Source organism: Diuraphis noxia, unplaced genomic scaffold (genome assembly GCF_037042655.1).
Source record: "Diuraphis noxia isolate RWA-SAM2 unplaced genomic scaffold, SU_Dnox_SAM2 contig0009, whole genome shotgun sequence".
In the NCBI taxonomy this organism is placed as follows: domain Eukaryota; kingdom Metazoa; phylum Arthropoda; class Insecta; order Hemiptera; family Aphididae; genus Diuraphis; species Diuraphis noxia.
In genome coordinates, this window is record NW_028301719.1 from 1,910,269 (window position 1) to 1,928,677 (window position 18,409).

Genomic DNA, 18,409 nt, shown 5'->3' on the forward strand with positions numbered 1-18,409 from the left:
TAGTATTGGATTATTTTAATTTTATATTAATATTTACGTATAGACGAAAAATGTTTAAAATGTGAGATGGATTATTTTTAAACCGAATGAGAAAAAGAAAAGTCGATTAAGCCATTCAAGTTCATAAGTTGATTAGAAAATAAACTAACTGATTAAGTCAAAAAGTAAAAAAAAAAATAACTTTTTAATTTAACTTAAACTTTTTAACTAGTTAATGCCCACGTTTGTGCATTTACAATATAATTTAATCGATAAAATAAACAGTTAAACGGCGCCGCCCATAATTCGGACAACGAATCGTATTTGTTTTGGGTTCAAGAGAAAAGACCAGAAATTTCGTTGTTTCGTGCACCGAACACAGTTTGTAAATTTTTTAAATTTATTTTTAAAATATTTTATTGCTATTTTCGCGTCCGTCGCGGTGCAGCGCGGTGCAACCACGATGGATACATCGAAATGAATATGCTTGAAAAATCACGATATTAAAAAACAGAAACCAAATGCTGCTAAAATATTGTGATACCTACCTAATGTTTGACAGCCAACGACTGCAGCTGTGTTAAAAAAATAAAAATCACTGTGAAGCGATATAGAAAAATCTATCTCTATTCGAATAATTCGTTAAATTAGACATCGAAACACGATGGGCCGCTACAGGTGTCGAAAGAATCGTCCTGTGAAAATCACAGTGTATAGCGTTAAAAAAATAAATATCAGCCGTATAGATTATAATAATACATAGTATTATTATGCTTTGGTGCGTAATAACCTATGGTTGGCGCGGTGTTGAAAGAATCGTCCTGTATAATATTATAATGAGCCGCACGCTGTACAAAGACCGCTATTATGTATAATATATTTCAATGCGTATTATTCTGCTTAGCTGAAGATACCTCCTCTGGCGTAGGCGGCATAATATATTATTATTATTATTATTTCGGATGGTCCGGACACAAGTTGAAGGACACGCGGAGTACGCGGTTTTATTATTGTGGGTCGTCGCCAAGGACGTTTTCACGAGCAATATCATCGTGTGTATCAGACAAAAATATAATGTGATAATTATAATAATAATCACAACCACGGTGTATGTATAGAGCTAAACCACCATGTACTATGGTATGCAGCGGTATATATTATATATATATATATATATTATATGGTGGTATACCGCACTCGCATGGTTATGTTGACGAACGTCGTTGTGGTCTCGTGTATTTATTACGCACATTGATATATTATGTACAGTGAACGCCGTTCAAATGACTCAAAATCGTAGGGAATGGTCTCAGGGCGAATCCAAATTCCAAATAGTTCGGTTATAAGACTGACCACTTCGGTTATAATACAATTAATACACAAATTTCGTAAAAAAATTTTTTTTAAAGATGGTAGAAAACAAACATTTTTCATTGACTCTTAGGTATTGCAGGTTTCATGCTTTGTTATGTTCCACTTAGCCCATATTATATAAGATTCATATTACGTTACACAAATCGACACTTTTTGCGCTGATCCCAAAGCGAGTCTCTTGTGTGTGTGTGTGTGTGTGGTGATATAATGGTTATATTTAAAGTTCTTTTTTCTTTTTTTTTAACAACGCAGTAAGATAAAATAATATTATAATAATTATGTTGGCGAATTCTACGCGATAAACCACACGCGCGCGATACATCAACACACGTACCTACGCTATTTTCGAGCCTAAATTTCGAACATTATACAGCAGGCAATCATCATTTTCCTCGCCGAGATAACGTCAATATTCAATCCGGACAATATCTGCACGAGCAACGACGTTGCATTCAATTTTTATCGTATCAACTTTCATACGGCACTTTACATATACATATATATTCATATGTATATAAATAGGTAAGGTATCTAGTTAAGAAATTTTTTGTTAAAGAATATCATTATGATATTAATGTGTAATCGCACGAGTACATAATTCGTGGCAATTTCGTGCACACGAATTCCGCCGGGGTGCGATAAATTATTTTCTAGGAAAAAAAATATCGTTTTCCATACTATATTTTTTTTATCGTTCGGACTGCTTCGTTCGATATGCATACAATTTATTATAATATCTGTAAAGAGTGCATAGAAGATTTTCACGCCACGTTGGTCACAATAATAATAATATATTAAATAATAATAACGACCGGAATTCATCACAAGAGGACACCACAAAAACGCGTACGATGTAGCAAAAACTGGACCGTCTTTGCTCGCTCTAGTCGCTCTGTATATTTACAGCAAAATTACCGAAATTCCGCCACGACATCATAGTGCGAAGAACTTTACCAGTGTCGTAGCGACTTTTAACATTTTTTATAGCACTATAACCAATTGTTTTTAACAATTAAATGAAAAAAAAGCGGGTAAGTGGATGTCGCTCTGCTGTACATTAGGGGGTGGGGTGGACCTCTGACTAGGGTAGGTTAAATTTGAATGCAATGATAGGTACCATTGTATACGAAAAACGATTCTGAACGGAGACGGTTTATCTGTCTAGGATACATTATAGATTATTAAAAATTTTCAAATCTTAGATTTAAAAAAAAAAATTTATGAATTTCTGGCTTAAAATAATTTGCGAATTTTCGTGATTTTTAAGTATGTTGTCAAAATTTAAATTTAAATGCTTGTACAAAAAAATTGTGGCTATGTATTTCTTTTATTTTGCAACTGCTATTGTAAAAATATATTATGAACCTTGTATTAAATTCTCAAATCTTAGAATTAAAAAAAAAAAACTTTTATGAATTTCTATCTAAGATAATTTGAACATTGCCGTAATTTTTATGTATTTAGTCAAAATTTGAACTGTAAATGCTTTTTGTGACTATATATTTATTTTATTTTTCAACTGCTACTGTAAAAATATGTTAGGAGCCTTGCATTACTTTTTCAAATCTTAGATATAAAAGGAAAATACTTTATAAATTTCTAGTTAAAAATAATTTGTGAATTATCATGATTTTTACGTATTTTGTCAAAATTCAAACTTTGAACGCTTTTTAAAAAAAATTATGCATATATATTTCTTTTATTTTTCAACTGCTATTGTAAAAATATGATAGGAGCCTTGTATTAAATTTTCAAATTCATAGATTTAAAAAGAAAAACTTTTATGAATTTCTAACTAAGATAATTTGAATATTGCCGTAATTTTTATGTATTTAGTCAAAATTTTAGCTGTAAATGCTAATAAAAAAAAATTGTGCCTATGTATTTTTATAATTTTTTAATCACTATAAGAATAACTTATGAGGAACTTTGTATTAAATTTTCAAGTATTTTGATTGGGCCAAAAAAATTTATCGACACTTCAAAAGAAAATTTTCAGAAAAATTGAAAATTTCAGTTGTCTATAAATATCTCGCAAAAATTCAAAATATTTTGAAAATTAAATCATGTAAAGAAAATGCCAATCTTAATAACTTGTGAAATTTTCAAGTATCTACGACTTATATTTTTTGAATAATTACAAATATTTAAAATCGTTTGAGGATAAATCGTTATGCTATTTCGTAAAAATTTAAAATTCAAACGCACCTAAAATTTTTCCTATAATGATGTTTCAAGTTTTCTATATAGCTACTTGAAGGAAAGCTAATAGAAAACTTAGAGTTGTATTTTTAATCCTAAATAATTATAAACACAACAAATTTTATGATTTTTCAACTTCAAAATTACTTGCAAATTTTCACGTTTTCGACAGATTTCGTAAAAATTTTAACTGTAAACGCTTATTAAAAAAAATGGTGACTTACGATTTTTAATTTTTTTTAGCTACAATTAGAACAACTCATAAGGAACCTTGTATTAAATTTTCATGTGTTTTGGTTGTCCAACATTTTTTACAGACACCTCAAAAAAAAAAATTCTCAAAAAAATCGAATATTTCAGTGGTCTATAAATAACTCAAAAAAGTCAAAATTTTTTGAAAATTAAACTGTATATAGATATCACTAACATTAACATTTGGTGAAAATTTAAAGTATTTACAGTTTTTGAATTACACCTTTATAAAAAAATCGATTTGGTCCAAAAATGGGTTTTGCGTAAAAATTCCCGTTTTTCTGTCATTTTTTTTTTTTTGTTTTTCTCGATTTTTTTGAAAACTGTTGGAAAATATTTACTTTTGACCTCTATAATACACCAAGGATATTCACTTTTACATCGGAACCACTCCCAAAGTTTGAAATTGAAGCGTTATTTCGACCTTTCGACTAGTATTATGCTGTACACAGACTCAAAAACAAACAAAAAAAAAAAAAAAACATCATTGTAAAATCAATACATTCATCACTTCGTTCAGAATCTAAAATACATGTTCTCAAACTGATAACTTTAATTGTATTTATTAAAGTTATCCAAAATACGTATGATATAAACGACGCTACGACACAGATCAATTGTTTCGCTATGAGTTGTGTAGTCTTGCAGGTAATTCTACTGCAAACACATAGGAAATAAAGCTATAAACGATATTATACAAAATAGTGACAATCTTAATACTTTATTAACGATGAAAAAACGCAGATTTTTCTTCTCTCTCAAAGTTGATAAATGGCTTTATGACATCATTAGAGCATATTTCAAATACCGCAATATAACTTCATCAGAACATGCTTCACTTTTCATATCAGAACACACTCAACCAATTACGGCCAAAACAACCCTTTTCAAAGAATATTTATCTGGTAAACCAATTTTTCATTAAAATGTGTACCCACTTATATTGTCATATCTACTATAATTGTATATACATTAATTATTATTTAGTGTTTATTGTGATATTTAAATTAAAAATTGTAATATTATAATGTTCTTTTCTTGTATCTGCAGTACTTGTACCCATATGGCCATATGTCGTCTATCCCAAATAAAAATAAAAATATTGATACGAAAATGTGCGAATTTCGTTGAAATCAGTAACAATATATTAATTATAATAATAATATAAAACATAAAGCATAACATTGAACCACAACGAATAAATTAATGTTATTAATTTTTGTCGAAGAATAGAAGTTTATGATGTATAATGAATAATTGTATGGTATATTATTGTCACAATCCATATTGTGAACACATTATGTAATTATATTATATTATCGATTTCATCGGACGGCTGTTATTATATAACCGCGTTTGCTTGAAAATTGATCAACACGAGCAATCACATTAATTACGAGTGTGGACTAAAATAATACTATTTATGTGACAAAGGCTCACGTGCGTGACACGTCTTGCGGCGACCACGTGGTCTACACAGGAATGTAAATATTTATTGTTTGCGCAGCAAAGGTCAACGCATTATTATGAACATATATATATATATGTTACGGTAAAAGATGAATATTGGTGAATGTCGTCATTCTCCGGTGAATGACGTCTTTTACCAAATTGATTCGATTAAGTAGGTAAATGATGTAAAAAACCAAATTTTAAATTCAAATGTACATCTTTCACCGGTCATTGATGTAATTTACCAAAACTAGTGGTAAATGATGATAAATCTCAAATAATACACTGATTTTTTACTATAGGTAGGTACTATTTATAATAATGATTTATTATTAATACAATTTTTATTTGTACAATTTTGGTTAACATGACATTTTGAATTGCACAACATTTCTGCTGCATTGCAATCAATTTTTTAAGTACCACAACCAGTTTTGCAGTTGCATCGATTAAATCCTTGATGACCAGCATTCCATGTCCTGCTGCAGCTTCTCTTAATGTTATTTCCCTGTCTTTAATTTTTTTCATGGCTTCATCTAGCTCTAGGAATTTTTCTTTACACGGAGAAATTTGTGCTCGTGTATATTTGTGTTTCAACACCCCATATTCTGTACCTGGTTCAAACATTCGGGTATTTATTTAATTTAAATTAAATAAACATTATCAAATTAAAATTACCTTACATAATTTATACATGTCATCTTCGCATGAAATAATAACAGCAAGTAAATTACGCGGAGAACCACGTGCTCTATCAACATCTAATATTGGGACACGAACAGTTGTACCGACATCAAGCTTTGAAATTTTTTTTAAACATCATTCTCCAATTAAACTGGTGATTGACGACAATAACCGGAGAATGTCTGAATTTACAACGTTTACCAATTTTTAGGTAAATGATGTCATTTACCGGGGAATGACGTCTTTTACCACGTTTACATCATTCACCGTAACATATACATAAACAAGTACTACCCACACGTCCCATAAATACAAAGGAAAACAATAAACCGTTTCGTTTTCCAATACGCCATTCGACTGTGCGAGTACATGTCGTTAATTTCACGTTTTATGTTAATAAAATTGTAAATTTACGAGATTAATTAATAGCACCCTATGCTGCAGCGACCAAAACGGGAACTCCTCCCATGGATTCCATTCAAAAGTTTTTATCTGAATTTATTTCTAATTTTAATTCTCTAATTACCCCTCTAATCAATATCCTTACGGAGATCATTAATAAACGTTTCTGCCCATAGCGATTGGGTTTTGCTTTTTCTCCTTTTTATCTTTTCATTTTATATCAAAGCTTATCTACAATTTAATTATCCATATTTCTTAGTTTATAGATATATATATATTTAATTTGTTATCTTATCTTTTTATTACATTTTGATCATTCCTTTTAGGCTAACTTAACTTATTGTATCATTATAAATATTGTAACTGTTGAGCCATAATAGTAGTTGACTGAAGGCTAATAAAAAATAATAAAAAAAAAAAAAAAAAATTAATAGCACAAACAAGAGCGAATCTTACCTCAAAAGAATAATAACATTTTGTAGGTTTACACAAGGTCAATATGGACTATCTTCTCTTGCAATATTATCGATTGAGAAAAAAATATTAAAAGACTTAAAATGAGCCATGATTTTTACAATAAAGTGACGAAAAAATGTGTTGAAAAAGAAAGAAGAATTGATTTCATTTATATATTATAGAAAAAATATGAAGGTAAATTATTTTAGTTAAGAGTTTTATTCAAGTCTTAATTAAAATTATTAAAGTATCATTTATTAATTATAAATTAAAAATAACTATAATACATTATTATAAATGAGCATAACCGAAATCAGCATTCGCCACTGCAATGAGAGCGATCGCTGTCTGTATTTTTTTCCTTTTTTTTAATTATCATTAGCTTCTGGTGTAACTATGATAGCTCAACAATTATCAAAATATAACAGAGATGATTAAAATATACATTTCGATCGCTATCTATATTAGTGAATTATATACATCACACCATAATAGGCGCCTATTAGTATCGTTTGGTTTTAATTAATCTCGTAAATACAAAAGCTCACACATATTATTATGAATACTCTGATTCATACCGTTTGTTGTTTAACCGACGTCGTCTGAAATGAATAATATTTTAATATACATATACATATGTATATATACAATATACATATACCTACAATGTGTCAATGTGCATATATTATGATATGTTGACATTTGGTGAGTGGTGAACTGGTGACCTAAGGGCTACAGTCTTGAATCGAATTATAGTCTGTTTGCAAAAGACTGAAAACGACGATTATAATATAATTTTATCGACGACGACGGTGGCGTTCACGTTTTTTTATTATAGAAAGTACGATACACGATAACCATCGAACTCAACAACAAAATTTAAAAAAATAAAAACCTTTAACCTAGATCAGTAGAGGTAAATTGAACTAAAATTTAAAACAAACAAAGATATGATTTTAACTATATGAGCAAACAATTAAATGGCGTGCAATTTTAACATATTCTATAAAATATAATAACAATATAATATAGAACTACAGTTTAAAATTTGAAGTTTGAAAGATATTAAATATAGCAGTTTTCGTGAAACGAATGTTGATAGTGAATTGTGATGAACTGATAAATTGTAATTTAGAAAATGATGAGTAATCAACATCAATCCAAATAGAGTAAGAATACTTGACCATTTTTCTAAAGTTACAACAAAAACTACAATCCAAATAAGACGTGTGATGTAAAAACATAAAGCTTATTCAACATTATTTAAATTTTAGAGTAAATTTAATATATTAATTTAAAAAAGTATTGGATTTAGTATCTATCTAAAACTGTTTGTTCCGTTTTTTTCTATATATAAAAATGGTTGGTATAAAAAGGCCTCTTTGCGGTTTATCAAAGAATAATCTATTGTCTTTACTCATTAATTAATTATGCATCATACACAAGACGGATAAGTACACTTTTGAATTATGACGATTAAAATATTTTATATTATAATGATAAATTGTTATTCGAACGTTCACGTTGTAATCAGGGCCGTATTAAAGGGTGGTTCGGAGCGGCAATTATTCCCCTCCCCTGATTGTCAATATTTTTAAGGAAACTATAAAATAGTTTTTTGAAAAATTATAAGTCATATTAATAATTCAAATATATTATATATTATTATTATTAAAATAAACTGGAATAAAAATTATATAAAATATTTCATATTATGCTATATATTTTATGTATTCATAATATATTAGTATATTAACTATATTCTGTTATTTGTTATACCTATTATAATATGAGTATGTTAATATTATTTACCAGTCACTGCATTTGCTGGTTTTTTTTTTAAACTAAATTGGATACCATAAATCCCTATGATTAATAATACTTACTAAGTAGTTATACAATTAATAATAAACAATGTAGAAGAGGCGCCCAAAATCATAAATACGGCTCTGCTGGTTATTATAATAATATACGTTATAAACTATCACAAGTTATTAGAGCATCGACAGAGTTAAAAAATAAATGAAAAATAACTATATTTTAATATAATATAGATAATAATTAAGTCAAATTATTGAAAATGTATATACACGCGCGGTGACTACTGACTACTTTATTTTGAAAACAATCGACATTTCGCTGTTTCGCTACACTTTCAAAACAAAGTACACGTTACACTGATATAAAACACAGGTAAATCTTCTAATCAAGTACTTATAGCTCTGCAATTGAGGCTGCGGGTCTTAAAGTAAAAAATATTTGTAACAAAAAAGTTCATATTTTCTTCGATGAAAAACGAGCTTCATATGCAGTGGAATGTGTTACACGACTATATTATTATTTGTGTAAAATATAGGTTTCGACTTAATAGTATTATGTATATGTCTTTTACGCCTTCATCGTTATATTATATTAAATCGTACCTATACGGTTTTTGGGGCTTCAATGTGCACTCTAGACTCCGTTAAGTATATGAATATATATAATATCGAATATCGATCGCCGAGCTGATATATAACACAAATATGTACAATAATTATATAGTACCCGACATGCAGAAAGTAGGTATATATAATATACTGGTTAGATCATTTCGAGGGTTTCCATCGGAGCAACCAAAGCCATGTTTCCGGATTATATATAGGTTAGCCATAATCCGACATGAATATAATATTCTAAACACAATCATCTTGGATAAAAGTAAACTTAATATAGGTACCAGTTTTTTTTTATATTTGTTTAAATATATTCAATCTGTTTACAATAAAAAACAATAGGTAAGTAACCTATTGTTTTTTATTAAGTAACAAGGATAACATAGAAAATATACAAACATGAATAACGTGAAGAGGAGACCGTTCATTAACGGAACCTCAGAAATTTTTTTCCCCCTATTTTAGGAGATCTCTAGACCATATTTATGACGTTAGACAATAAGAAAAATAGTATTAAATTATTTTTTATAATAATCTCGATGCGTAATTTTTCAAAAGTATATATAAAGCGCAATATTATGTAACTATTAAACGAGAGCTTATTGGTTTCTGATTTTAACGTTTAAAAAAAAGTTCAATTTTATAATCGAGTCCTCTAGAATGCGTTTGTTATTAATCCATGAACTAGGCCATAGCTCATATAAATACCTTATAACTCGTCTTATTAATAATAGTATATTATTATAACAATGGTAATAATATAAAGTCCAAAATGTATTCAAATATTATATCATACTAAAATGTGCGCATAGATTTATATAATTTATATTTAAGCAAAATATATATTGTAATTATGTACTTCAGGACTCAGGTAACCTATACAATCTATTAACGAGTATACAAATTGTAGTGGAATAGATATACCTACACTAAAGTCATTGTACAACAATATGTCTACTTTAAAAGAGTTCAAAATGCCTAAACTACTCATCGTTGGCTCTGAAAGTAAAAGAATGACATTGAACCACAAAAAAAAAATCGTATTCATATTGAGAACCTTATATTGATTTCTGATTCTAATGTACCTTTATACCTCGACCGTGTTTACAAACATTTTGGCTTTGCCTGTAGATGAGTGCCTACATTCGTTTTACGTCCAAATGCAACGGGCACTTTAGGCCTAACATACCTAAAACTTGGGTTCATTCTGTAGATCATTAACTATAATATTGATAAAGTTCAGCTTTTATATATTATAAATAGGTCCCAGAACTCGATGATATAAAAATATATTTTAAAAATGCATAAAATGAAATTAAAAATGTTTATTTTACTGTAAAAATTAATAAATAATGTTTTGATACAAAAATTATTAAAACCATTATATTGTATTATTATTATTTATTATTATCATTTAAATTATTAAATTTTTATTTAACTAAATATTAATATTAATATTAAAAATACTACTTTTAGTAAAATTTCTTTTTTTTTTTTGTCATATTTCTAGTTTACGTGACAACAAAAAAAGGCCAATGAACGTTGATAATCAACAAGCTAATGGAAACTGCATGTGTAACTTTCAACAAAAAAAAGAAAGTATGTGAAAAAGTGGAAAAATGAATAAAATGCACCAAAAATACTAAAAAATTAGACGACCGTATATCATAAAAGTCCATAAGAATTTAAAAAATGTAAAACTAAAATTCTAATAAAAATCTAATATAATTGTACACGATAAGATATATTATATTTATGGTGGAAATCAGTATCACAATATGAGTGAGCTGAACTTCTGTAGGTAGTGAAATTGGCGAAATATATTTTTATTTACAATAAGAGCGTTTTTTAAATTTTAAATACCTAAGCGTCCTAAACATTTTAAATTTCAAACTATCACATTTTAAAATTTTAATATCATAATTTTATTATTTCAACAATTGATTTTGAAATTTCACACGAAATAGTTTTTTAATTACAGCTTTAAAAATAATGTACATCTCCACTTATATATTTGGGAAAAAAAAAGAGTGATTTGGATGGGTGACATAATATACTATTGGCAATCTCTATGACTACGCACTATTGCTACGACATAATTTGGTTAGATAGCGATAATCGGTTGACAACGCACGTACCGTAGATAATTTAATATAGAGAAAAAAAATTATAATCAAATTTATCGATACTTCATTATTACACAAATTTACTCGAGTAACATAATTTAATATATAAAATTGAGCAAAATTATTTTTATTACAGTTGCAGCAAGAATATTATGTAATGAACAAATATGTATACACAACATTTGAGCAAATTTCCACCATTCAAGCCAAACACATATTCTATTATATAGTAATCTCAAGTAGCCGTTCTTAACAGACTAATACATTAACTACTTTATTTTTAAAAACTAATAAAAGATTCATTGTGCCCAGCATATAACAATAATATACCAAGTACTTGAATAATATTAAATTTGAATATCATTTAATTATTAATCAAACATAAAGATTATAAATTGTTGAGGTATATTTTCTATTTATTTAAATTTGCTGAATACAGACGTTATTATAAAACCAGGTAAAAATATTTAACACGTGTTTCTTCAATAATTTACGTTTGTTTTTATTTTTCTACTAAATATTCAAAAAGATATTAAGCAAAAATAGTTTTACTGAAAAATAGCTTCTGTTGTCAGTCATCAATACGACAGTTAGTTTAACAAAGGTTAAAAGATTTATGTAATATTTTATAAAACGATCAGTGAATGTGATACCGACAATAGCGTTGTAAATTATTTTATTTAAACGCATATTATAATGAATATATACTTACAATATTAAAATAACAGTTTTTTTTATACACTCTAAAGAAAATAGTGCAGTGTATGGAAAATTAAAAATAATCGTTTTGTTAATTTATTTTGTTTTGATTATTATTTACGGTCAGTAGAGCAGCAATGGAAAAAATCTCAAATATTTTTGGCTTCCAAATAAAAGAAACTGAGCCAATAAAAATATTGTGAAACGTAAATGTTTAAACTCAAGTAACACATTTTCAACATTTTTTTTTTTTTTTAATCCGACGAATAGTAATTGTTTTCTGTCGATCGTGTAGAATAAACTTTAAACAGAATGATTTTTTACTGCACACATTATCTTATTTCGGCATACTTGTTTTAGTTTTGACAAAAAGTTTTTATGCATACACCATTATTTACCACACATTTATGTTTTATAATTGGAAATTATTTCATTATTATAATAGTTAATAATAATAAAGAACCCAATTTAAATTGTTTATAAGTCAAGCAACTGGTGTATACAAGATTTTTAAAAATATTGCTCCCATCGTTTCCTTATTTAATAAACACTTAAATAAGAAAATATTTGGTCCAATAATTTTTGATTATTATGAACCATTATTCTTCAAAATCACAAAAATTAACTGATTATTTTTACTGAGAATTTATGATTTATTTTTTTTTAAATTTCCCCTTTGTGTGTTCAAATATTATCGTTGCCGTCACGTCGTGATGAAAAAAGCGGTCAAATGAACATTTTTATAATATTTTAGATTAGTAAAAATCTAATTTTTTTTTAATTTTTCGCTTGAACACATTTTGAATAGGTACAACGCTGAGCTGTCTGGCAAATCGCGACAACTTGGAAAAAAATTTTAGATGTACCTACACAAATTTAAAATTGATCATTCAACCATTTTGCACGACGATTACCGATGTATTATGTATTTTATTTTTATCAGATCAGACGCCTATATATATATATATATATATATATATATTTAGGTAAATTTTTCAGTTTAAAATAAAGCATTGTTATCGTAAATACGTTTACAATAATGGCATTTTATATATTGTATTTAGCTACAGGTCGATCATCTATTAATGTTTAATGTATTTGATTTTGTGCTCGGCACAGTTTTTTTTCCTGTGTCGTCTTAAACGTTTTGTTAAAACAAAAGTAACGGTTTACCAATATATACATAAAAAACCAGTTAACAATACACAATGGACAGTTTCTCGTATATGCTGCAGACTGCAAGAGTTTATCGGTATACCTGTTACCGTGATTTATATACCTGCATATTCTCTGCAGCACAAGCAATTGGCCGGTTTCATCGTACCAATAGTAATCTGTATTATATTATACTGTAAGACACTTAATTCGCATACTATTTTGTTTGTTTTACCCGCTTTACAAAGATATTATCAAGTTTGGTAAAGTTGTTTTATAGATTAATAGGTGACATGCAGTCCAGTGGCGTATAATATATATTCATGAGGGTATTTTAGGCACTTCAACACACCCCCCCCCCACCCATCAGCCATATGTATTCAAAGCCTTAATAAATAAAATGTAAGCAAAAATAATTACAAAAAACATTAGAGAGGGTATTAAAATATAATAATATGATTTAGATTTCTAAAAAATATGTTTTGTCATTTGTGATAAAGTGAATGGAGAGTGTGCTAAGCCCCCTCCCACATGTTGCATTTAAATATAAAATTAAATCACCCTCCTAGAAAAAAAAAGAATCCTGGCTCCACACACCTGCAAGCAACACCCACTACTAACGGACAATAAATGATGTTAATTTTGGCAGAACACCTACGTTTAAGTTTGCCAGATCGACAAACGCCGTTATAAGAAATTTAAGTTTTGCCATTAACCAGTTAACTCGTGTGTTATCGCAAAGAAGATGGCTGGAAGAGGTCAACAATACGCATATTATTAAACGAATAACCTAACCTGATCAACGAGACCTACACGCTGCATTAATACACATACAATATGTACACTGCAAGTACAATCGGCAACTATCATAAATATTGAATCAATTTATCGATATCTCCGTCTTTTTTTTTTTATTCCATACATAGGTACGTACCTATAATTATAGTTGATAAACTACGTGACGACTCCGTGTGCCAGTATAATTATATAATAAATATTTGCATACTATTATAGTCATCGTGTGTTAAACAAATTCATTAGAAATTAAAATTCAATGGACGTGTATAATATACACTATACAGAGCACGTGATCTTACATCAAAACCTAAAACATCTAACCTAATGTACACAGAGACCCTAACACATTGTGATATATTATAATATGCGAATAGTTATTTAAATGTTTTACAAATGTTTAAATTGCGTGGTGAAAAATGCATAACAAATACGTTAAAGTGTTATAATATTGGTACCGCATGCACAATATATAGTACGAGCAATAATACAACAAGAACGTGTTCCGATTTTGATTTCGAAAAAAAGCTTAGCCCACCCAATCACCTCCCCCCCTATTTACATTTATGGTTTCATAAGTATTGTAGGTACCTATAATCGAGTATTCAGTATAAATTATTTATAACTATCTGTGACCGATTTGAGATTTCAAATTTGTAGAAAACGAATACCAATTCACCAAATCTCTGCACAAGGAAATAATAAATCAAAAATATTTCAAGCAACAATAGATTATCAGATGTAAACATCATAAAGCACATAAATGTCGACGTATATGTTTTTATATATATAGTATATAGTCATCGGTTAATGAGAGTGTGAATAAAAATCCTTGAAACTGCACGAGAATGGACCAAAATCATAATAATTGCTGCATCGCCACAGATGGTCTGCCCTACAGCCGTGGAAGTAATAACTAATAATCCGGGCACTGTTGATTGTAAACATTGTCGTTTTGTTTACACGACGAAAAACGTTGATGTCTCTTTTATTATTTTCATAAAATAAAATTTAGGATTTTTAATAACGTGTGTAGGGCGGGACACGAGGCACATGCGGTTGGTTTGTTGGTTCGTTGTTTATTATACCTAGGTATATTTAAAGTGCTATAAAAGTGGATTAAATATAAAGGAACACAAATGCAACGCGTCCTTATACTGATGAGAGCCTTTTTAACTAATGAGAAACTTTAAACGAAATATTATTATCTAATTTGACAAAAAAATAAAAAACTTGGGCCAGATAATTAATTCATAGCAATATTGTAGATTTCAGTGTGGAAATGGTATCGCAAAAAGTTACAAGTTTCACTGCAAGAGATAGATAATTTTATTGAATTCCTGTAAATACTTATTAAGTATGATTCAAACAGTCTGCAACAGTATATGTATCGTTTCGAAAATTCGATTTCGGATTTTTAATCATCTTAATAGTACAGTAACAGATCCATTTAAAAAATATATTATAGTGCAATTTAGGGGTTTTGGTACCTAAAGGAAATTCAAAAAACGGTGGATTTTTTAATTTATTTTTTTTTTTACAAGCGCAACTTAGGAATTTAGAAGTGTTAATGTACTTTCTACACACCTACTGTGAATATGTGACAGTTTTAAAAATGACTTTAAATTTTTTGTCATGTTTACTTATTGAGATCGACTTTTTATCGTTATTGATTTCATTTCTTCTCTACACTTATTTTTCTTCTATCAATACCCACCCGTGTTTAACTTAAGTTAAAACAATTGTTTTCAGAGTAAAACTTAGACACATACAAGCCACTGTAACCGAAAGGATCTGAGAATGTTCAAAACCTAAGTGTATTGATAATTGATATTATAATATTATACATGACGTTAACGTGCAACGGAATCGTAATAAAAAAAAAGGAAATAAATCGAATTACGTTACCGAATGAAACTTACTATAGTAGTTATTACTAAATTGAAACACAAGCATTATTTTCAGTTTGTTCGCTCTGCAAATTAAAAAAATAGATTTTTTTTATTATTAACTGCTTATAGTGATAGCTCAACAATTATCAAAACATAACAAAGATAATCAAAATATAAATTTCAAAATAATAACCATGAAACATAGCTAGTGATTTAGATATGGTAATAAAGGAGTGTACTAGATAAAAATAAAAATGTATCGAAAACTGTTTAAATGAATAATAGCTTAAATAGAGCATTTATAGACTTTGGTAAAAATCGTAAAGTTAATTCGATACATTTTAAAAATATTATGTATAATGTTCCGTACAAATGGCGAAATTTTAATTGAATATAAAAACTGTATATTATACAGGGTGATTCTTTTAAGTGGGTACACTAATTATCTCGAAAAGAATTTACTTTTTTCGAAATAAATTTTTTTGCATGGTTTCAAGTTGTTAAAAAATCAACGTTTTTATTAAAAAAATATTTTTTATACTTATCATTTTTTAAGTTTTTTACTTTTTCGAATGACAACATAGAGTTTAAATTTCATATTCTGCTACGTTGGTTTTTTAACAACTTGAAACTATGTAAAAAAATATTTTGAAAAAAGTAAATACTTTTCGAGATAATTAGTGAACCCACTTAAAAGAATCACCATGTATATAATCTATATATTATATATAGGTACATCAAGAATTGGCTTTAATCTGCAGAATATATAATAATAACATTAATAAGTGATCAAAATGCGGGTATCTGCAGCATGGTTTACATTTTTAATAATACTAGACTCCACATCTGTCGATCGGTATTACGATAATAAAATTAATGTATAATTAATGTACGACATAAGTGTATACTCTACAATGAAAAAAAAAACGCAACATTTATAATTTCGCGTGTAAATGGAAAATCATACAATTTAGTGACCTGCGGGCTGCGAGCCGCACAACAATGTAGAAAAAAAGTGATAATCTCTGCGGAACTATAGACGATTAATCTGTCGAACTTCCGGCGATTTACACGCACGATAACATCGGATATGCATAGCAATCAATTGACGTGCAAGGGTTATTATGATTTAAATTATTATTCACATCAATACGTGATTTGTCATATTATAATATGCAAAAATAATAAAATAAAATTATTCAAATTTACGCCGTAATATAGTACGTACGTATATAATTCAATATTATGCGAGAGTGCGGAAACAATAGGAGGTACGTCAATGAATATCATAATATAACACATCGTAAAAACTAAAAAGTTGTGGTCTCCAATTATTACCGTTACCACAACGGGATAATTATTGGTAGTAGCAGTATAATCTATAGTATTTGTAATAGTTGTAGTGTTATAATAAATGATAATAAGCGTGAATATATTAATTATAACATTCAATTGAAGGCAATAACTCACAGACAGACAGACAGACATAATGATATATATAAATAGGTATAGGTACCTATGTAGTAAACGTTGTAATAATTGATATTGTAATATTTCCATGATGGCTGTCGTAAATGTTGCAACTGCTACCTGTAGTTATATTACCTATCCGTTTTAACATTAAGTGTAGAAAAATATGTAAATTACATTTTGTAAAAATAAAAATAATAAATTATGTACGGGAGTATGAGGCGCGTATGGCACATAAAAAAATAAAAATAATGATTTATATCTATTTACTTCTCCTCGCTTTTTAACCAATTTATTCGATGTAATGTGATGTCGTTATATTATATTAATAATTAATATAGTCTATTATATGCACGTTAGAACGATAAATAATAGTTTAATATAAATCTACTAAGCTAATCGGATTTGTTTATGAAATAACAACTGGTGTGCATCATCATAGTGTACGTTAAAAAGTTCAATGACATATATCATAGCTGTAAATTATTTTGTGTCGACAATAGCAAATTAAAATATTACAATTTTTCAATTAAACAGCATAATAATTATATTTTATTATCATGCGAATTGAAATGTGAATAAATGACACATGGTATAAAAGAGATAATATTTTCGAATTTTTAAAAGTTATATTACATAACGAATATTTTTAACTTTTAATAAAAAAAAAAAATTGAATTAATGAAATGCCACTAATGACTTGGTTATATTATATTTGAATTTCAACCAAACAACCCAAAAACATATGGTAACATAAAATAATATGTAAGACACGTAAAAATGTAAACATGATATAAAACAATAACTCACTAATGGATAACGAGTCGGTTTGACTTAGCAAAAAATACCTCTATCGCAAGAAAGATGCCCCCGACTAACATCCACCAATGATAATCTTTCTGCCTTGTAAATATTTTTAAAGTTTTATGTTACACACTAATCTATTGTTGAAAATCGAACGGCATTAATTTATAAATAAAAATGACTATTATTTCATCTTTAGTTGAAAATTTGATTTTTCACACATAAGTTACTC

The 18,409-nt window shown here is 28.0% G+C and overlaps 2 protein-coding genes across 2 annotated transcripts in view; both read right to left on the reverse strand.

The window, feature by feature from the left end:
• LOC149054234 (proton-coupled amino acid transporter-like protein pathetic) overlaps nt 1–18,409 on the reverse strand; it is a 57,230-nt gene that overhangs the window by 22,177 nt on the left and 16,644 nt on the right. The window lies entirely within an intron of this gene.
• Nucleotides 5,152–17,522, reverse strand: LOC149054235 (uncharacterized). Its single transcript, XM_089230489.1, has 3 exons — nt 17,420–17,522; nt 15,934–15,986; nt 5,152–5,873 (listed from the first exon to the last, which is right to left on the reverse strand). The coding sequence occupies exons 1-3, from the start codon at nt 17,461–17,463 to the stop codon at nt 5,569–5,571; spliced, it is 402 nt and encodes a 133-aa protein (XP_089086615.1). The 5' UTR covers nt 17,464–17,522; the 3' UTR covers nt 5,152–5,568.

What these genes read in the sequence shown, in the direction of transcription:
- LOC149054235 (XM_089230489.1), bottom strand. Translation starts at nt 17,463, where the DNA reads ATGGAAATATTACAATATCAATTATTACAACGTTTACTACATAG. An exon ending in TTACAACGTTTACTACATAG is followed by an intron (nt 15,987 to 17,419) that starts GTACCTATACCT and finishes TTTAATTTGCAG; the next exon opens with AGCGAACAAACTGAAAATAA. An exon ending in ATTTAGTAATAACTACTATA is followed by an intron (nt 5,874 to 15,933) that starts GTAAGTTTCATT and finishes TGTTTGAACCAG; the next exon opens with GTACAGAATATGGGGTGTTG.